Source organism: Eschrichtius robustus, chromosome 10 (assembly GCF_028021215.1).
Source record: "Eschrichtius robustus isolate mEscRob2 chromosome 10, mEscRob2.pri, whole genome shotgun sequence".
Taxonomy (NCBI): Eukaryota; Metazoa; Chordata; class Mammalia; order Artiodactyla; family Eschrichtiidae; genus Eschrichtius; species Eschrichtius robustus.
In genome coordinates, this window is record NC_090833.1 from 64,569,090 (window position 1) to 64,591,899 (window position 22,810).

General features: G+C 39.7%; 1 protein-coding gene across 1 annotated transcript in view; it reads right to left on the minus strand.

Moving 5' to 3' along the window:
• Positions 1 to 22,810, minus strand: part of LOC137769993 (FRAS1-related extracellular matrix protein 1-like) — a 40,183-nt gene that overhangs the window by 12,977 nt on the left and 4,396 nt on the right. Inside the window, exons 2-7 of the mRNA XM_068552276.1 lie at positions 20,855 to 21,056; positions 19,992 to 20,136; positions 11,079 to 11,208; positions 8,444 to 8,516; positions 2,121 to 2,270; positions 412 to 650 (exon numbers count right to left, since the gene is read on the minus strand). Coding sequence (XP_068408377.1) covers positions 412 to 650; positions 2,121 to 2,270; positions 8,444 to 8,516; positions 11,079 to 11,208; positions 19,992 to 20,136; positions 20,855 to 21,056 — 939 coding nt within the window. The remainder of the gene's footprint in view (positions 1 to 411; positions 651 to 2,120; positions 2,271 to 8,443; positions 8,517 to 11,078; positions 11,209 to 19,991; positions 20,137 to 20,854; positions 21,057 to 22,810) is intronic.

A 22,810-nucleotide genomic window follows, 5' to 3' on the forward strand; every position in this document is an offset into this window, starting at 1 on the left:
ACACACACACACACACACACCCATGAGTGTGTGCCTGGTTAGAATACTATGCTGATAAGGTCAAAGCCATTGTTTCCACACCCAAGTAGATCATTTAATCTCATTCTATTTCAGCATCACTGGTCATTCCCTATCCGTCTTGATCACAAAAGGAACCAAAGCAGAAATCATATGGATGAGTCAGAATATCTATCACCTCAGTCAGTACAATAAATGAAGTAGGGCAGCATTATGATATTTGTATACAAAAGGCACTTCATGATGGTATAAGGAACCGTGAAAATCACCATGGCCCTCAGTCACTGTGAGAACCAGAACAGCTTCCACAGCGTTTCAGAATACTTATTAAGATCTTTTGATCCTTTCAGTATGCACTCCACACATCAAAACCAAAGAGGCCCCCATCCTTACTCTTTTGCCATTCCCTTGGGTCCTAAGCTTCATTCGAGAAAGATCTTCAGAATCAAAGTCCCGCAGGGTGTCTCCCCTGGCGACTGCTAGCTGCTTGGAAGATGGAAGGGGTCTTCTTTCCGGATGAAAGGAACCAGGAGTGGTGCGTGAGGAAGTCCCTGGGGAGAGCAGGCTCCAAATGCCCTTCTCCCATGCGTTGGGCATGTTTGCATCGAAGGCATATGAAGGATGGCACTGTCCTGGAGGCACACGAAATGGCAGGTCAGTTCATTTTACACAAACAGATAAGTGATCACATGGAGAAAGTCCCTGGAGCAGCTTGTCATTAAACTCAGACGGATGACTTTCCCACCAGATGTTGCTTTTCTGCCATTTGCCAGAAACCCCTTTACTCTTCATCAGTGTCCGTGCAGAAAAGCTGTGCCCTTCTGCACATCTACAGGGTGACTGTAAGTTATGAAATTGATTTCACGAACCACAGATGAAAATCACTGTCGTGATTTTATAATCATCCCCTCTACTTGGGCAATAGCCTCCCTTCATATTATAGAACTCCTCCATATTATCGGGTTTACTCCCTGACCAAGTATCATTCCACAAACACTTTAAAGTGTTCATCCTTTCCCCAATCTCCTAGAGGTAGAAACTGGAATTGTTTGAAGATGTCCGGGAAATCAAGTAACAGTTATAAAAATGAGCATTTAACTGTTACAGCACAAAGATCCAGTAAATCTTAATGGAGCTCCTTTGATTAGAAATATTGCCAATTAGTATGAAAAAATTCTAAACCTAGCAGCCTCGTCTGGATACTTTGCACTTCATGCGTAAAGTGTGTATTTTATGTATTTATGTACTTAATGTGACCGGAAAATTCTACCGAAAAAGAAATGAATTTAGTGAGGTAAGGTGGTGTGGGAGAGATGCTATGGGAAAGGAAAGAGGATAGTGTCTATTTTTATTATAGGATGAGAAAGAAGAGATAATAAATTTCAGGTAAGAAAAGCATACAGCCTGTAGGGCATGACAGGTGTAAAAATAGGAGGGTGAGACCAAGCATAGTAACTGGACACTTGTCAACTGCTAAATAGACAAATAAGTAGGAGGTATTTGGCAGGAAACACATCAGAGCACTGAAACTTTGGGCCGCTCTTTATTTTATTTAATTCACACGTTGTTCTTTAGCATATACTATCCAGGACCTATTTGGCTCTGCAATCCAAGGTTATTAATTAATATTCTCCAGCTGCTCCTGAATCCCCAAGCCAGCTGCCTCTTTCACATCTATTTTTCTCCAATTCCTTCCTCTCAGAATTTTCGGGGTCACACTACAGTGGGGACTCAGATTTTAGGCATCAAGAGCTCTCTTTAACAGAGGAAGATAATTACAGCCCTATAAACTCTGGGGGAAAATAATTGTCCATAGATTCTCACCAACATTGTTTCCCCCTTGGCGAGAACAACAAATGGGTGAGGAAAATAACAACGAAGCCCTGACTTGTTGCTTTTCTCAAACGGTCGTTCTTAGCAGGAGGAAAAACCACATGAAGCAGAAACCAGAATAAAGGGCCTACATCACGACTGAGGTTGCTTTCTTGACAAGGAATTAAGCATTTTGATTTGAAGGTGTTATCAAGCACACTGGCTGTTGAAAGCAAGCAGCTACAATGCCAGGACTGCTCCTGATTTCAAGATGAGGATCAAAAGAATACCTCCTTTTGAGTCCAAAATTTTCACTGCAGTTTTTGTCTTTGTGCCAAGAACCGCATTCACGGGGGAGTTCAGAATTACTTCAAAGACCTCATCAACTTCCTCTAATCCGTCATAGGTAATTGCTATATTCCACATCTTAGTTGACATTCCTACAAGAAGTAAACATTTTAATTACTCTTTAATTGCTATTTCAATCACCTAGGTGTCAGAGAAATATATTAATTAACATGTCTACAGCTAGACTGCAGTAGCCTGATTGAGCTATTGTACTGCTACCAACTCGCTGAAGTCGTGCTGTTCTCCTAAATAATATTAAAAGACCACATTTGTTCCTGGACAATGACGATTCCCTTTAAATGCAAACACTGTAACAAAAAAAAGCACGCTGCATTAGGCAAGGGATGAACAAAAAATGGTGAGCAGTTGAGATCTAAGACAATTTTCTCCTGACCTGCCCCTTCTCTCCTTAAGAATAAACAAGTACTGCAGTCTTTAAATCTTAATAGTTTGAAAAACCTTAAGATGTTGATGCAGACAGTCAGAAGTGATTATTGGATGGTACTTCATGCTATTCACAGAAATGACTGATTTCTAACGACAGCTGCTTCCATCGGCTGCCCTACTTCCTGAGATCCTTCTAGCCCACAAATGCTTTTTCTGATGATGTAATACTCAGGAGTTTGATATCCTCCTACAGAGAATTTATAGGCTGGGGGGTTCTTGAAATAGACGGAGGCAATTTTTTTTTCTCTTTCTGTCTGCCTCTGTTCATGGAGTTACAATCAAGTTTGGTTCACAGTAACTTTGCGAACTTAATGCAAAACAGTTTTGATGTTACAAACATATCCCCAGCTATCCAGTCACCACTAAGATGGGACGCAAAGCAACCCCAGAAACACAAAATATTAAAGTTGGAAGAAACTTCTGAGATTGTCGAATCTTGACCAGTTTCCATGACGTGGATAGCAGGACATCCCCCATGGGTTTATTTAGAAGAAAAAGAGTTGGCAGGAAGGAAAGAAAGTACTGTTTAGTGAAGAAAGATGGCTCAGTTTTAAGGGGAAAAAGATAAACGTACGGTTTAACCTTTGAGGACTAAGTTTTGAAACTTTATTCTGTGTCATTTACTCATAGGCTATTTGAGAGCTTTTATTCCCATAAACCCATCTATATAAGCAGTTAAACATTTTTTTCTAGTCTTCTCATCTGAAAATCGGATTCCTTTCTCCTTGCAGGTTGTTTTCTACAGATTTATGCCTCTCAGTTGTGCTAGCTAGATGATGGCCTCCTTCTTGAAGGTATGTTGCTTATAGAGTTCATCATGGAATCAAAGTCTCATCAATCCCCAACAGAATCCAATGGAAAGAGGAAACCGTTCACTTATCCTACTCTTGCCTGCACTTAGAAAAATTAAGGGTCTTTGAAATAATTTTATTAAAAAAAAATAGGCTGACAGGTAATTTGTTAAGCTTTCAGTATCCACTGAGTTTTTTTTTTTGAACTTTTTTTTTTTAATGTTTTCAAGTCTCATCCATGTTGTAACATGTATTAGTCCTTCATTGATTTTTTTTTTTTTTTTTGGGCTGCATTGGGTCTTTGTTGCTGCGCGCGGGCTTTCTCTGGTTGCCGTGAGCAGGGGCTGCTCTTCGTTGCGGTGCGTAGGCTTCTCATTGCGGTGGCTTCTCTTGTTGCAGAGCACAGGCTCTAGGCACTTGGGCTTCAGTAGTTGTGGCTCACAGGCTCTGCAGCGCAGGCTCAGTAGTTGTGGTGCACGGGCTTAGTTGCTCCATGGCATGTGGGATCTTCCCAGACCAGGGATTGAACCCGTGTCCCCTGCATTGGCAGGCAGATTCTTAACCACTGCGCCACCAGGGAAGTCCCTCCACTGAGTTCTTAAATCAATTACTTTCATAGTCTTTACAAAGACAAAATTTGAAGCATTTAATGTAAACTACGTAACTCCCACCTCATGGCTGGATGAATCAGTCCATCAGAATATGTATTTTGTATTGATTATGTGCTTGCCTTTGGTGGATGCTAGGGTGAATACTAGAGGTGTCACATAAGGAAGCCCTGACATAAAGGAATTTAAAACCTTCTTGAAGAGACAAGATGTAAATACCAGAAAAGTCAATTATTCCAGGTTGTGTATAATTAGCTGCCAAAAGATACAGAATAGATGGTAAATACTACATGTATGTGGGCTCCAGAGTTGGAAGGACCTGGGAGGAAATGGGAAAACAACAGACGCAAAGTCAGTTAGATAGCAAAGCAGGGACCTTGATCAGGAGGGCTGAGCAGATTACCTGGCTGGAGTAGAGAGGTCATGCCAGGGAAGAGAGGTGGTAGGTAGTGCTGGCATTTTGTAGCCAGACTGCAGAGAGCCCTGGACACTAGGTGGTCAGACTCAGACTTTAAACTACAGGCAACAGGGAAGGCTCTTGAAAATGGATGTCTTAAAAACGTGAACCTGAAAGTGTTATGTGGGAAGATTTAGGGGCCCAGGCAGACAAGCAGAGAGGCTAGAAGTTGGGAATCCACGTAGGCAGCTGTTGTAATAAATTGGCATGAAGAGAAAAGAGACTTGACAATGAAGAAGGCATATGAATACCACTAAGGTTTTAATATTCAGAGAGCTGTTTTGACTCTCGAAGCCCATACAGTTAAGTGTTATTCAAATAAAAATCCAATACAAAAAAATTTTTTTCCCAAGCCCCAACCATTTGCCTTCTTATTTTAAGAACTGTTTGATAAATTATAGTACCCCTTCCCCCCACTGCCCCACACCCCCCCCAAAAAAACCTTAAAGTTTCTGTAAAACCTTATGGAGTAGAAACAGATGGTTAGAGAAGATCTATTCCAAGTTTCATTTAAGTACTTTTGATTTGTTTGCCTGCATTTCAACTTTGTTTATATGTCTACCAGGTATGCACATAGGACCTCCTTTTTTAGGTTAATGAGATTAGAAATCAGAACTTTCTTAGTTTTTCTTTTTCCTTCCTCTCCAACCTTCAAGGTGCAAAGTATTTGTGAAATCACAGTGATTATAAACAATTTCAGAAGGCATGAACTGGCCCCCTGTTCCCATGAAACAAAAGGTGCTGAAGAGGAGAGAGAGGTGTCAGGTTATGCAGACATAGCCCACTTTACAGAGTGAGTTAATTCCTGGATATTTTCCTGCAAAACAGATTTCACTATTGAAAGACATATTCTCAATGTTTTTTAGCAAATGCCACGTGAGAGAGCTGTTCTTTGGAAAGCATTTTGACTCAGGCACAATGAAGTCTCAATTAAGAATGCAGCAAACCTTTGAAGAACACTTATTTTAAAGGAAAACAATCATTTTCTTAAGAATATTTGCACTTTGACTCAAGATTAGTCACAATAGCAGGAGGCAAAGTAGTCAGGGTTAGCTTTTGGTTTGGTACAAAGCTGCAAGGCAAGCTTACTTGAGTGTAGCTCACTAGACGGAAAAGTCCCTCAGTTTCTCTTCAGCTCTCTCCAAGAGCTCTCAAACCTATGATATTCCACTGTCTTTGATTTCTCACTCTCTGTTTCCTCACCAATCATGGAAGCTGCTGTTTTTAAAGAAATGAACAGATTGCTTTGGGTGAAAGGGGTGCGAATGGGGATGAAGACACCAGATCTGAAAGAGGCAAGGATGAACAAGATGGGAGTAAATGAGTATTTACAGGACCTGTGGACACGGGGAATGCTAACATTCTCTAAAGGAAGACATCAGCTTATGAAACAGTTTCTGGCTAATAAGTTCCAAAGCAATGAACAGCCAAGTGTTGTTTCTTTTTCATTTATAAGCTATATTTATTTATTTTCTTAAAATGTCTAAATAGGGACTTCCCTGGTGGTCCAGTGGTTAAGACTTTGTGCTTCCATTGCAGGGGGCACAGGTTCGATCCTTGGTCGGGGAATTAAGATCCCACATGCTGCACGGCATGGCCAAAAAAAAGTCTAAATAATCTCTAAAATTATGACTATTTAGACCCCCAGAAGTCTTTAGTATCTACTGCTGGAAGCAGCATGTAAACTCTTCAAAGCAAATGGGCATTCCCTCACCCAGTGGGACTTGCAAGAGTTAGCTTCCAGTAGCTCCTCCAGTGTGATATCTTCTAGTTCCTATCAATCCAAACAGAGAACCTGGTGGGCTGCTCAAAATCCACCAAAAGCCAAAATCACTCCTGATCTTGTGACAAACAGACCTCAGATAATGAAGATGATATATGACAAGGACTCTTGCCTCTTGAAAAGAGGAAAGGCTGGACCTGCCTTAACATGAAGTACATAAAGAGCACAGAGCCAATGCATCAAATCCTTTCATCTTAGGGTTGATCAGAACCAGAGCCTGCAGCAACCCGAGGGTAAACTTCAAATACATAACAGGAATAGCTCTTCTCAGCAAGGGTGGTCAGTCTGAGGAACAAGATTATGCAAGTCAGAAACTTAAATATCACAGGAAGGAGGCCAATAACAATATCGGGATTGTTGCATGTCAAATGTAAGGCTCTCTGTTATAGGCTGAGTTGTGTCACTCAAAAATCCCTGTGTTTAAGTCCTAACTCTCAGTACCTCAGAATGTGACCTTATTTGGAAATAAGGGCATTACAGATGTAATTCAGATGGAGTCATACTAGAGTAGAGTGGACCCCTAGTCTATTATGACTGGTGTCAGTATACAAAGGGGAAATTTGGACACAGACACACACAAGGAGAACATCCTATGGAGATAAAGGCAGAGATCGAGTGATGCGGCAGAAGCCAAGGAAGGCCAGAGATTCCAGCAAAGCACCAGAGCATGGAAGAGAGGCATGGAACAGATTCCCTCTCAGCCCTTAGAAGGAATCAACCCTGCCCACATCATGATCTTGAACTTCTAGCGTCCAGAACTATTAGACAAATAATTCTTGTTTTTAAGCTACCAGGTTTGTGATACTTTATTAGGGTAGCCCCAGCAAACTAATACAGTCACTAAACATCGTACAACTTGTGGTGAACTGCAGAAAGGCATTTCTTTTCTACGTTTAATTTTTTTTTTTTTTTTTTGGTTGCGCTGGGTCTTAGTTGCAGCAGGCGGGCTCCTTAGTTGCGGCTCACCGGCTCCTTAGTTGTGGCATGCAGGCTCCTTAGTTGTGGCATGTGAACTCTTTAGTCGCGGCATGCATGTAGGATCTAGTTCCCCAACGAGGGATTGAATCCAGGCCCCCCACATTGGGAGCGTGGAGTGCTAACCACTGCACCACCAGGGAAGTCTCCTCTATGTTTAATATTAAGGTTGTCAGTTTTGGAGTGGTAATGGTATTCAGGCCATTTTGTTTTGCCTTTGCCCAAAACTTCATGTGTCGGTGGCAGACAATGGCTAAAGTCTTGATTGGATGGCCTGTTCTCAGAATGCAGAACACCCCCTCTGCAGGGGAGCAGAAAGCCACACGCCCTGGCAGCTTCTCAAGGCCTTTTCCTTTTGTCCCTGGACAGGTGATCGAGGTCCATTCCATACCAGAGGGAAAGAGAGACAATCATGCAGTGCAGTGAGGGAGAGCTACTGGTCCCCATCTACAGAAACCAGGCAAAGGGGCATGGCTCCCGCCTTGGTGCTTTAGGCACAGTTGGCCAAATGTATGTCTGTCCTGCAGTTTAAGTCCCCTTCTTCAGCTACCAACTCCCCTAGGAAGTCTTCCAGGATTTTCCTTAGCCAGAACAATGGCACATCCTTGGGGTCACAATGTACTCTATTAGTGAGTTGTTTTCATGTCTGTATTTCTCACGGGATAGAACATCCTTGAGAACAGCCCCCATGCTTTTGTACTCCCTTTTGCACCTAGCAAAATTTTTCCAAACGCTTAAAACAAAACAGGTGTTATCTAATTAAATAATAATTTCCCCTGGAATCTGTTCATGTCAGCCTATTCCAAGAGAGATAGTTTAGAAATGACCCTTTAGGAATCCATATGACTATAACATTCAAAAAATTTCCATCAAAATATGAGGCTAATTACATTATTTCAGCTTTGTGTCAGACCTCCGAATAATTTTTTTTAATGGCATTTTTTCTGGATTTTTGGATGTTTGCTTTAATATTCTATATATTTTATTTGTTATGATCTCTCTTCTCATTTTAAATAAATACTCACTAGTAATAACATAAAATATGAGGGGCAAAGCCTCAAGTCCAAACTCATCTCTCTGGGAGTGGGGTGATCTTGTCCCTGAGGAGTTTCTAGTTGGCTGAAGTTGCATAATAGTCTGTCTTTTGCACAATCTCCAGACTTTCTTACAAAAACATGAAACAAAGTGTAGACACAAAACGTACCTGGGTCAAACTGAATCAGCTTAGATGGAGTCGTAGTGAAATCCTTTCCAACTGCAGCTGACACTTGGTTGACCTTAAGAGGGAAAAAAAAAATCTTTTTTTTTAATAAAAATAAATATTCTGTAATAGAAAAACATCTAGTCTAATCTCATACTAGACTAAACTCATGTTCTCCAATCTGTTTTTAACATTAAGTGTTTTTTTTATTATAATACATCATTTTTGACCCATCTTCCTTAAAGTTAACTTTTTCCTAGACTAATATCAATGGAAGTAAACATAAAACTTTATTTTTATTTTTTTCTTCTCCTTTATAAATGATTCAGTTATTGGAGAAAGTAATGTGAATTTTAAACAGTACATTTCTCTTTGTTACAAATATCATTTTATTTCATGGGCTTCCCTCTACCCCAACCAGGTCCTAAAATAATGCCTTGGAGGAAAGGGAGAAGGGCAGTGAAGAGAAGGAAAAGCGGGTACTCCTGACAACCGGGGTGCTGATCTGTCAGCCAGCTTGGAGGTATCCTGCGAGCTCAGGGCACTGAAAGCCTTTAGACCAGATGAACTAAAACAAGTCTGGTCCATTTTCGCATCCGGATGAAACCATTCCTCTTCACAGACATGAATGAGGGCTCTGTGGGGATGACAGTCCTGGGGAACAGCCACACAAAGGCCATCCACACCCAGAACCAAGGGCTTCAGAAGCTCCTTCAAGTAAGTTGTAAAAAAAAAAAAAAAAAAATTGGTCCAGTCTAAAGAGACAATTGGCTGACCCCTTTATCCCATCCCTCAGGGCTGAAGAACAGAGGTGATTTAAGGGCTCTGACATCTCGTGCCCTTAACTTCCCCCAGAGGAGCCTAAATATGTGTGAAGAACACATATTTAGTTTGAAATATGGTTGAAAAGGAGTTTGAAAAAGAAGCTTCAGCTGGTTTGAAAAAGAGGTCCTTGAATGAGATGTTCGGGAAAGTGAGTTACTCTATTCCTTCACTTTCTTACAAAGGGATGAAGGGCACAAGTAAAAACTTACAAATTCCTATTTCTTTGGCCTCAGACATTATCTGCATTTCTAACCAAAGGCCCTAACACCTGCCAGTGGTCTGCAGTGGAAACGTTTTGCTCAAGAAGAGTATTGCCTCCTAAGCTCCCATTTGTTCTTTCTCCACAATGCCAAGGCTCCTCCCGAACAACCTTTCACAGTGGAAAGGCAGCCCATTGCACACCTGTACCTATCATATGCTGGGAGTTACATTTCCCCATGTGGCTCTTGCATGTGCAATTACCTAGTATTTACCACCACTGAGCTTACAGAATCCTACATGGGAAGAGGAATGGGCTGAGTCAAGGTGGCTGCAGAAATCAGTCCGGTGCAGGTGTGTGATTCAAACCAGGGCAGACAACGTAGGGTAAAAGTGCTTTCTTCTCCTTCCTCCCAGCCAAGCAGCCAATAAGCTCCAGTCTAAAGCAGCAGGCTGTGCTGTAAGCAGAGTGGTCCCTGAAGGACTCGGGCTGTTTGCGAAAGGCCTGCAGACTCAGCTGGCAGCTTCACTGTGTGCACTCAGCTTAAGCAGACAAAAGGTTCCGTCACACTACGTCTGTTGTTTCTACCTGGCAAGATCAATGGTTCTGTGGCCCAAAACTCCAGACTACAGCATATGGTGCTTTTTATGGAGGACCAGAAGAATATTAGAAAACCATCCAGGCGGGTTCTTTCTTTTTCCATAAACAATCTACTGGGAAAGTAGAGGGGATACCCAGTTATCTGATGATTTAACAATAATAAAACACCCCAGATCAGGGGAAAAGACCCTATGCCCACTAGAAAGATAAATACTGAGTCTGGATATAGTAGAATTTATGTGCACAAGGTTGTGAGGGTGATTTGAACTTATTATTGTAATTGAGACTTAACTGAGATGGCATTTTTTCCCAGAAGCTAGTATCACTGCTTTTTTCCTTAGATTGAGGAGGGGAGTCTTTCAGGCTCATTCACCAGCATTCGTAGGTACAGGATTTTCATGCTCTCATCCACTTCAAGTGCAATTTTTATAGTGACTCCTAAAAAAACTTTCAATTCTAGAAGCCATAGGGTGTGCTCCACGGCCCATGGCAGTGTAAAGAAATAGCAGGTGACTAGTCCAAAAATAATTATTGAAAATTCCTTATATTTCAGGGTGCCTGTATTGATACATGGTCTCAATTTTGCATGACCTGGGTGAAGCTTAAGATAGGTGTGTTCCCTGATTTTTTCACCCACTGAGACCACAGGAAATGGTCCTGGTGCATACTAAGAGAAAGCCATTTGGGGACTTACATTTGCCTACAACTTTCCTTTCCAAAGCAGAGTTTGGCCCAAGTTCACTAGGTTGGATAGATCTCCCTTGTGAAATCAAACTTCAAGAGTTAAAGACCAGATTTAAAAACTAAAAATGGGTTAGAAATATCCTATCTAGGAGCTAATGCACCTGGATAAATGATGGAAGGACAAGGAGGTTTTGTACTTAGACTCTCGGGAATAGGGCAACACTCGTGCAGTTTGAAATTTCCTTAGTTACTCTGAATTTTTCGAAGGAAATAATCAGACGCCCCAACCAGCAACCGAGGTTTTAGCTTGAAAGTTGACAGAGTTGTTACCTTTACACTCACAAAGGCCGAGTCCATGGAATATCCCTTTCTGGTAATTTCCAAGGGCAATACGCCCACATTCTCACAGACCTCATATTCAGTCTGTGACCACTCGATACGAGACCACTTCAGTTCCAAGCTATACATGTAAGGAAAAGAAGAAAGAAAGTCATGAGAAATGCATAATGGATGCCTGAGGGGCTCCTCTGCTGGGTAGGAGGCTGAACCACTGGTTCACACTGGGAGACAGAAGTGGTTCATCAACCTACACCAATGCTACAAGCTCCTTACACATGTTTGGGACATTTTAGCTCACAAAGAACTTTTACTATCACTATCTCATTTATTGCTCTCAACAATGCTGTGATGTAGAGCACGGATTAGAATTCCATTTTACAAACGCAGAAATAAGGTTAAAAGTCTATCAGAGGTCCTACAATTATTAGTGATAGAAAAGGGACTCCTACTTGCATGTTCAGAAGGGAAAGGAGCAGGTGTTAAGTTCAAGGAGAAGTTCATTCTTGGAAAGGACATTGATATGAAATCTTCTCTCCTGTCTTTTGGCCTCCTTCATCGATACAACAAGATCATTTCCAGGCACAGGTCCTCTCTGAACTTGGGTTCAGTTTAATAACGAGATATCTTAGAGGATGTGCCTAGGAGTTAGAATATGCATGTGTTTTAAAGCACTATCTGTCCCTTCCTCTGTGCGTATAAAAGGGCTACGCTAATATGTACCTTGGATACAGCTATACAACTGAATAAACTTGCTAAATAGAGGGTGGTCTTTTTTTCTGCACTATATTTAGTAAGCCCGACATTTGATGGAAACTGACTTCTTTAATCCCCATGGCATGGAGAGGGACTTTTTTTTTTCCTTTCTTCAGAAAAGAACACCAAGCTTAGAGAGGTTAAATAACTACCTCGAAGGCCAAAAGCTATGACAAAGCTAACAGACAGCAGAGATGGAATCCCCAGTATAAATCTGAAACCAAATGTCCTATTCCTTCTCTACCATTCTTCTTCCCAACTGAAGTTCTTCATGACTCTTGCAGTCTAAGCTCAAGCAGGGGACTACAATTTTATCTTTACCCTGAAGTGTTTCCCTTTCTGAGGTGAGAAAACTTGAAATGTTTCACCTGAATATTTCTCTTCATATATGTTCTTACATTCTTTACCCCCTGTAACCTTTCAGCAATAAAGACATGAGCAATCTTCACTATGATCATTTAACCCACTTCCGTTGCTTGTGTCTTATTCATTTCCCTTTCATTCTCCATTCACAAAACCCAGTGGTTGCCTTACTGTATTCCCAAACTTTCACTGTATTCCCAAACTTTCGCTTAGATTCGGGCTCTTTCCTCTAGACTTTCAAAGTTACTTTACAATTTTCTTTTCCTTTCAGAGCTAGAAATTCTGGGTGCTGCTATGTAGAGCACAGAATTCACAAATTTCACAGGGCTCTCCAGACTTTCCTGTAGATCATTCATATTAGAGAGTAAGTTTATCCTCTAATAATCACTGTATGTCCTTGTACCAGTCATGTGTCACAGTCACATCCTATAGATAAAGTTCACGAGCGAAACAAACTCAATAGCACTGTCTCCTACTCCACCAACCCTGGGCCAGTGGGACAAGCGTAGCGTGGGAGTGTGGAATGAATCTGTATGAATGTTTATTCAATCAATACATATGAAATTTATTATTATTGGCATGCTGGGCTTCACAAAATTTTGACATGAAAATAGGATCCTTATATTCAATAGTATTCAAAGACCCCTCACGGGTCTTTGATGCAACTGATTTCAAATCTGGCATGAAACAGATCAAGAAATAAAGAAATAAGTGATTATGCTTAAAGAATCACAAGATAACAAGCAACAAGGATGTTATAAATGCTAATAAAAATAACACATTGCAAAGAATTCCTAAAGGATCCAGATAAATGAGAAAGGAAAACAAAATCAGCAAGAGGGATTGGGGGAAAAGACAGAAAGATAAAAGAGGAAAGGGGAACAATGGGAAGGAGTGAAATAGATACACGGTATGGATTTCAGCTAAGTCTCAGTAAGGTTCAAATGAGTTTCAATGTTCAACCTTTTAAGAATCCATTCATTGCTAACGCTAACCATGACCAGCAAAAATTCATCAGTGTCACTCTGCAGGTCCAGGTGACCCCAAGGCCTAAAGTGAAATGTGATTTGATTGCTGATCTAGATCCATAAGGGGACCATGCAGAGTGTTGTTCAGCTTCAAAGCATTAAGGGTCTTGGTGTTTGGGAAAGTGCATGCGTAACCCTGATACACCATTAGAATGCTTCATAATGCTTAGAGGTTAAGATTGTCATTACACAATGTTCTACTTTATTTTCTTAAAACTACTCCCTACAAATAATAAAGATCTATTGAAAAGCCATGAAATTTAAGCCGGGCTATATATTTTCCAGAAAAATACTTAAGTCACGAAGCACTTGCATACCTAGAGGATATGTGTGACACATGTTTTGAATATGTTTTTTGTTTTCTGCAGTATTGTATTTAAGAAGAGCTTTCTACACTGAGACTGTGGTTGCTAAAACTCTACACAAACACCTGAAAGAAAAGTAAGAGATGTAGTGAGTCACTTGGGAATTCTCCCTGAAAGAAGCCACACAGACGTATGCTTGGTATCATGTGGGTAACCAGGTGCAGGACCCCATGAGAGAAACGTGGGAAGCTCTGGATTGGGAGGTGTCATGCAGACAAGAGTTGGTTCAAATCTTCACATTTTAATGATCCCTCCCTTCTATGATCACAAAGTAAAGCTCACTCTAAAGTCAGAAATTAAGTTTACAGATACACTTTCTGTGAAGCCCACAAGGCAATCATTTCAAGTCATTTAGCAGGACATGAGAACTCCTTAAGGCCCTAGGTCACGGCTTCTCAACCTTGACACTATCGACATCTGGGACCAGAAGATTCTTTGTGGTGGGAGGCTGTCCTGTGCATTGCAAGAAGTTTAGCAGCATCCCTGGCCTCGACTCATGAGATCCACCAGATTTAGCCACACCACTCCCCTCTGGTTACAACAATCAAAACTGTTTCCAGACCTTTCCAAATGTCCCTCATGGGGAAAGTCATCCCCAGGGGAGAAACCTTCCCTAAGTGATTGCGGGGACTCAAAACAATAGAACATTTTATTTAATGTATAAGCCAAATTTTGGTTCCCAACATCTATCATGAATGAAAGACACAGGATGGAGGAGTAGAAATTAAACGGGATGGGACTTCTGGTCCCTCTCTAACTCTAAGTCAAGCACGAGAAAATCTGTTTAATCACTCAATTTAAAATCGCAATCCGTCCCCAAAATCCAGTGTCTGTGATCCCCCTTAATCTGACCAACTTTCATTTTCCAAAGTACGTATGGTGTATACCATACTATTTAATTTACTTAGGTACCAAGGAACTTAGCTAAGTACTTAGGTACTTAGCTCCAAGTAAACAGGGGTCTTTGGTTCACTGATGTATCACCAAGTCCCTTCTAGAGTGACTGAGACATAGTAAGAGCTCAATAAGTATTTGTTAAAGGAAATAATGAACCTTGTTTAGCTTCCTGTTTGAAAAGCTAAGTTGACCACTGAAACTTTTCTTCTCCCCAGCCCTATTAACGTATTTCACACAGTCTGAAAAAAAACGCTAGACTAGATGATCCTCACATGTTTTTTCTAGCCCTGACTTACTCTGGATTCTTTAGCTCCTATTGGATTAGAGAGAAAGGTGGCATTGGTAAAAGAGCATTCTATCATAAAGCATGATTTCTTGTTTTCTAAGGCCTGTGCATGCTTCTCAACATTAGACAATGTCTAGAGACGGCTTTGTTTTTCACAATGGGAGGAGGGTGATACTGGTTATTTAGTGGGTAGAGGCCAGGGACACTGCTAAGCACCCTTCAATGTACAGGACACCCAACTCCCCCTCCACCACTGCCCCACAGCAAAGAACTGTCTGGACCAAGTAGTCAATAGTGTTGAAGTAGAGTCAAAAATATATACTTTCTGATATTTCATTTTGTGGCTACTTGGTTCATTTATATGAAGGAACAATGGACCAAAAGAACCAGTTGGGATTAAAACTCTAGTTTGGGATATGGGACATTAATCCAGGTTAACAAGAGTGTGTAAAAAAGGTACTTGGCTTCTCTATGCCTCAGTTTCTTCATTTCCCAAAGTGCAATAATAATGAGTCTGTACTTCAAAGAGGTTAAATGAACCTTAATGAATACTCATTAAGTACTCTGAGCTTCTCAGTGAAAGGTTTCATAGTAGCTAAAATTGTGATTAAATTATTCTTATAACTAGGTCTTCACTTACAATCAAGTGGCACATGACTTAAGAAAATCGAAATGGTAAAAAATATTTTTCCAAGTGTTCAATCTAAGACATCAATTCAAAGAGGATGCTATTAAGCTCAATAAAAATGCTATGAACACCTGCGTTTTCATTTTTGTCTTTCTCTCATGATAATGGGGAAACAGTGTTTAGACAGGAAGCAGCACAGCTAGTACCCCAAACAAGTGCTTTGGAGTCAGACACATCTCACAACCACTTATTAGTGTGTGATTATGGTCAGTTAGTCTCTCTGGACCTCAGTTTTCATTATCTTTAAAATGAGGGGAATTATATTCACGTCAAATGATGGAAATTAAAATTTGTTAATATGTATAAAGCACCTGTACACAGTGGGTGCTTAATAAGGGCTATTTCCCTTCCCTTCCTCTGTGGTTTCTTAGATCTAGTCTGGAGATAAATACTTCAACTTCTGGCTTGCTGGTAACATGAAAGCCGAACCTAACTAAGAGTTTCAAACTCTTCCCCTACAGTGTGTTTCATAAAAGCTGCTAAAGCATTGCCAAGTTCGCCTGGTAGAAATTCCTTTTCTTTTTTGATTTCTTTGGCTCTTCTCTTTTAAGGCCAAGGATGAATAACAGAACAGCTAGAATGAGGGTAGCCAAAGGGAGGAGAAGAATCAAAGTGCTTAGAATCATGAAGCAGCTGGAGAAGCAGCCACTGAGTTATGCAGAACTTCAGCAAGGGTCAACTTTTCTTTTGAAGTTCACCTTTTTGCAGTGGGCACAAGAAAGAGGTCAACCCTGAATGCATGTTAAGAAACTGGCTTGGTCAGAAGTCAGCTATATTCTGTGGTCTGCAGAGGTGTTTTTGATGAATGATGTGGTCCTGTGTAACTGAGTTTGGGTGGTATGCAGACCATCTTGAGATTCACATCCGACTAGAGAACAGTCGTGAGCGTATGAGTGAATCACGCCAAGGTGTGAGCCGATAAGATGAGCACTCACATTGAGGTCAGGGTGCACTGTGGCCTCTGCCATTCATTCACTTAGTGACTTCTGGCCAATTACTTAAATGCCTTGAGCCTGATTTTCTTATCACCCTCAGAGGATTGTGTTTTGTAGATTAAATTGGACAACATACGTAAAAGCGCCTAGCACAGTGCCTGAAATTTTGGCACTTAACCAAATCTAAATCTTGATGCAAATTTCCATGGATTTCAGTGTTCTAAAATAACTTCTATTTACAATAAAATGTCTCCCAAATGTATCCCATGAAAAACTTGTTTCATGAGCTATTCTGGGGCAGGGTGGTCTTGGTTCTACAGTCAAATCAGGTTGAGATATGTTGCATACTATACCCCTCTCTCGAAGATTCCCAGTGCACACAAGCAACTTCGTGACTCTGGCATTTGATGCATTAAGCAGCACGCAAGCTAGCTAGCAATAACTTGATTACATTAAGATTTGCAAACACCATTTCTAATGGAATATCTATTGACCCTTCAGGAATGATATTCTATAGAAATGCTGCCATAGCAAAAACTTACTAGCGATCAAGATTCTGGGACAATTCCCACTGAACATGGGTCCTTCTTTTCTTTAAAGAGCCTCCATTTTGCTCCAGATTGCACCCACCTGTCTCTTCAGCTGTGTTATAGAAGGTCCCACCTCTTTAAACATGCAGAATATTAATCTATTAATCCCGTCTAAGCCAGAAAAGAACACAAAGTTCTACAGCATTTAGCTGATTGATTAACAAGCATATGGATTATTCACTTTGTGAATCAACGCAGAGTCAATTTCTAACTAGAGATGGGCTTGAGCTGGCCACCAAATGTCTCTGGGATCCTTCTTCAGTCAATTGTTGCCCCCATGTGAATGAACAACAATAGTAATCACCACCACAGGTCACATTTGTTAATGACTTTAAGTATAGAAGATGCTTACATATGTTTTACCTCATTTGTTCCACTAAAGAAATTGTAGTACTGTCCCCACTTTACAGATGAGATAACTAAGATAAGTAAGCCTTGACCCAGGTCAGTGGGAGAGCCAAAGCTCAAACCCTGTTCTTTGGCTCTCAGTCCAGTGGTTTATTGTGTATTATCTATCCCATAACCCCCAGTGCCTCAGCCATGGAGTACACACTCATATTGAAATGTAAATGTAATTTACATTTAAGGTCTTGAGGAGTAAGTATTTCCCCTTTCTTGCTGCTTTGGTGGCCAAAGACTGGAGAGAAAGAAGGGAGCTGAGTCTATTGCTTCTTTTCCTATAGGCTGTTTCCGCACACTCCTTAAAAGTGGGCAAAAATTCCTTTAGTGCAGTGAGGAAAACCATGGACCATGGTTTTCAAGAACCATACTTTCTGGGCCTACATCTTAGCTCCTTCACTAACTAGGTGTATGAGCTTGGAAAAGTCACTTCCTATCTCCTTGCCTCAGACTCCTCACCTGTAAATTCTGGATTATGATAGTACCTAACTTAAAGGTGGTTTTGACGATTAAACGAAGAGCAATGAACTAGAGCAGAAACCTATATTGTAAATGCCTGTGGTTTATAATGTACGTGTAAGTAGCTTCCTGCTGGCTGTCATGGGAAGACAGACCACTATTCATAACATTTGTTTCCTGCTGGGAAAAAAAAGTTCTTCTTGTTGCAAAAAACATCTACTTACAAATGAGGTTAGGGCCAACTATATCCTTCAAAATTTATAAAGATAAGCACTGAGTAGTTTCCACCTCCCCCCACCCACTCTAGAGGAGACAACTTAATATATGTCAGATCAAATCAAAGTTATTTGGGATTAACCATCAGTAGGCATATTTTACATTATAGTCCACTGGTTCCAATCATTACAAGCTGAATTAGAAACAACTTCAGCGTAAGTACCTGAAAAAAGGTATCCAGTACAAGTAGGAGCCTATTTTAAAAGCCTCAAGTAAGGTCATAAATTCTGTGATTCTGCAATAAATTTGAGGATTATTTAAAATCATAAATCATCTTCAAAAACAATGCCCTTGGTAATAATGAGGACTGAAAAGGGTATGTAGGTGAAGCAGTATCAATCTAGCTCTATTTTGGGAAAAAAAATTCTCTGGCACCTATGCTGTGTTCTAATGTGGAAGACCAGCAGTCAGCATTTGATGAGTAGCAAGTCTGATCAATATTCTTAGGTTTTTTAGTTGAACTATTAAAAAGCAAGTGAAATCAATTTATTAATATTTTTGGAGCAGGATTAAAAAAAAAAAAACATTTCCTTGAAAATTGGAAGATGTTTGTCTGAACTGCAAATAGGTAATATATTTTCTATAAAGATTGTAATCCCGAGGCAAGAGCATTTTAATGGTAGGTGGGCAGCTGTTTTACTTTTATAGCGCCATGATTGTATTTTAATGTCAGGGGACAGGACTTCCTTGCTCATACCTATTTCCCAGCTTCTTGTACTGCGCACCTGGCCTATAGTAGCCACTCGGTTAAAATCTGGACCAGGTATTGCAGGCAATAGAGGTGGGACCCTGGGAACATGTTTTGTTAGAGACGTGTTTTTCTAACAATGACTACAGAGACCTCTGCTGGCAGATATTGGGACTACAATTCAGGATTAGAAAGAAAAAGCAAGAATGAAGGGAGCAGAGGTGAATTTCTCAATTTTTCTTTTCTTCCTTTGTCCATATTCTGTCATAAAAGCCCCCTCACTTATGGTACGTAGTTTGACTAGGATAAGGTAAATACTAAAACTAGGATAAATGAACAACTTTCCTTTGAGGTGACTGGGAAGGGTATCAAACTTAAAGAGAAAGTAAAAACACTGCTCGTGGAGAACTGGGCTATGTTTAATCTTTCTGTGATCATCTGACAGCTGGTAAGTTATTGAAGGTATACCTTCCAAAAAAGTTTAGAATAGGGACCTGGTGAGTGAAATTACTATGGTCTGTTAATGTTGTTAATTTTGAGGGTTTGTTAATCTGTTTATTCTGAAAGTCATACACTTTATACAAATTCTAAGCATCACTTAATATCTCCCCCAGTCTGTTTTCCTCTTTGTACTGTCTTCACCTTACCTACGATAGGTTTACTGACTTACAAAAGCAGTCACTAGTTATTGCTTGGGTTTTGGGGAAGAGAAGATGTTTTGCTAGCACTTCCTGACTTCCTCATTCTTCCCAGTTCTAGATATTTTAGAGATTTAGATTTAGGAGACTGTGGTTACTAACACGGTCCTAGAGTGACCTCTTGCTGCATGGTTTGTACATGAGCCTACAAGCTCAGTCCTGGATGCCAGTGAATTGTCAAGACAGAAACCTCTGTGGGTGTGAAAGGATATGCATTTGTAAATGCATGCATAAAATGAATGACCCAGTTAAGTTAATGAACTTAACTTTTTAACGTTTCCATATTCTGTGAAGCTATTGGCTTTCCCATTATCAAGCAGTAATAGAAGTTTCCCTCTCCAAAATCAATTCTATGAGCTTGTGAAATAATCTATCAATTTGTCCTCTTAGATTCTGTTTAAAAAATAACATTTCGCTTTCCTAATCAGATACATTCTGGACATTATATGCAGGACTATTGAATAAGCAAAAGAATTTACATTTGAGGAGTGGCAGAGTTCCCTGTGGGGTCCATGACTTGAAATTCCATGGTATCTGAATTTACTTCCAAAGATGGGTTTATGATGTAAAGAACGGTCTTACTGTTTAAGTCCTTTTGGCTAAATTTCTCATGGATAAATTCACCTACAAAAAAGAAGTAAATGAGTTTCACTGGTAATCAAACAAAATATCAGGTAAGAGCTGATACAATTTTATGGCTATTTTATTTCAAACTCCTCTTTAAAAACAGCCAAAGTATATTTTTTAAAGAAATTAATAAAATGTAACTATCTTAAAATTCAAATTCAATGCACTTAAATTAGGCTTCCAAATTACTTTGTCTCAGAAATATTGTACCTTAAATATGAAAATAGAGAGGGAGTAGGAAGATATAGTAATAAAATCTAAAATTCTGTGCCATCCTGTTTAGTGACATATTGTAATCATTGTCTTCATAAAGCAGAAATAAGATACTATCCAGAGAAAACTTACACCAAAAAAATTGTTTTTAATGAACTTACATCACCTTGGAATTCACGATACAAAAAAAATGAGTCACAAATATGAATTTGGTCCTGACAATGTGTGTTCCTGTCAATATATTACAATCTGGTTATTGAAAAAAAAATTGTAAACAATAAACAACAATGTATCAGTATTTAGTTCTCCCACTCAAGATGAGTTTAGGAAAACACAGCTTCAAACGCTCTTTAGCACCGATATTGATTTATAAACTGCATCTATCAGGAAGCCCTGGGGAGTGTTTACCAAATGGGCCTGCACTTAATTAAATTACTGTCTAGCATTGCCAGCCACTGGGTATTTTAAAATGAGCAATTACAAGGAGTAAGGAAGGCAGTACCTGTTGTTGTATTCTCCAGATGTCCATGTTGGGGGTCTCGTAAAATCTTAAAGATGATCTGATCGTCATCAGTGTCCGGGTCCGACGCCTTCAACACGTGGGAAGTGATGTAAATCCCATAACAACCATTTTTCAGGAGCCCCACTTGAGAAGGGGAATGCAAATGTGTGATGTGGGGGGCTGCTTTGTCCACCTGGTCCACCTGCATGATCAATAATTACACACAGTGTTATACAAAGGCTTCTCATCCCCAAGCAACACAGGGCTTTAATGGTTCAACAAAGACAAACTCTCCTGAATTTCAGATTCCTTATCCTCCTCATTGCTTAATTTCTGCTGAAAACGATCTCATTCACAATATTCTCAGCAAACATCATAGTGCCTGGAAGAGAGGCCAACTTTCTACTGTAAACTTTGACCCAGCTTTATTTATTTGTCCACCGTCAGACTACCCCATTAGGACCTAAGCTCCCTGAGGGCAGACACATGTCTTTTTCTCCCCAACTATGTATTCCCTGCACCTGGCACAATGCCCAGCTATAACAGAAGCTCAAGAAATACTTGTTGAATGAATACATTAAAACTGACCCAAGAACTGTATTGCAAACTTAATATTAGTCCTACAGAAGGATTTCCCCTTTTTCCCAGTGTTCGGTGACTTACAGAAAAACACATGTAAGGTTTTACAAATGCATTGAACATTTTTTTTTCTCGTGTCTTTGTTAAGATAGCAAAAACGTTGAGTAGAAATAAAAATACCTCAGTAAAAAAAAAGTGAAAAGTGCTTATCTATAGGCATTTGCATATTTGTTTTATTGACAGTGAGAACCGGGTAACTAAACAGGTAGACTCAATCTGTGAAGATTGTGATGGGCAATTACTCATGAGTGAAAGAGATGTATAGGTTCAAACACTACAAAGGGCCTCATTCAGGTATCGTATGGAGCTCAGTCCCTCTTCAAAATGACTCTTATAGGTTAGGGAGGGAACATTTTAGGATGAATTAGCACAATTCATCACTGATACCACAAAAGAGGTACAAGAACACTTGTACTTCCCTTCACTCCTAATCATTCAAATTTTAACTTTATCTACCCCAGATGATCCTGTTGTAATTCTACCAAAGAGTGTCAATAAGACTATATATATTTTTGTGTATGATCATGTGATAAACTGTTATTCAGCTCTTAATAAGAAAAGGAGGTAGGATAAACTAGTAACTAGTAAAATTCCCACAATTCAATGTTAACTGGTAAAAAACAAAAAACAAAACCCAGCAAGTTGCAGAATAGGAGACAACTACACTACCATTTTTGATCAAACCAAATATGTATATATGTTCATACAGACATAGACAAAATTCTGGGAGTATTTGCACAAACCTGTTCATTTGTCTTGGGATGAGGAAAAATTACCGCTTCTCCTTTGAGTATTTCTGTATGGAATTTTGTAACAACCAAATATTTCTTTTCCTTTTAAGTTGGCAAGCTGCTTTTTGATTAAAGAACGTAATCATACCTCATGTTGGTAAATGTTTGGAAAAACAGACATTTTTATATTTTGCTGGTAGAAATGCAAATTAGTGAAAATTTTTTGGAGATAAATTAGACGTATATGTATATTAAAAATGTGCACATACTGTGATCCAAAATTTTCAGTTTTTGAATGTATCCTACAGAAATACATGTGTACACAAAAATATATATATATATGGATGTTGACTAAACTATAATTTGTAATAGCAATTAACAGAAAATTCCATAAAACATAAAAGTCCAACAGGGGATTTATAAACCATCTCTGCCTGAGATTGAGTGCCATGCAGCCTTTAAAAATTGTGTTTTCAAGGAAGATTTAATGACATGCGGAAATTTTTATGAGTGGAAACAGGCAATATGCATAATAGTACATATAATATCATCCCTTTTTTATTGCAATAAAAGAATGCAAGGAAGC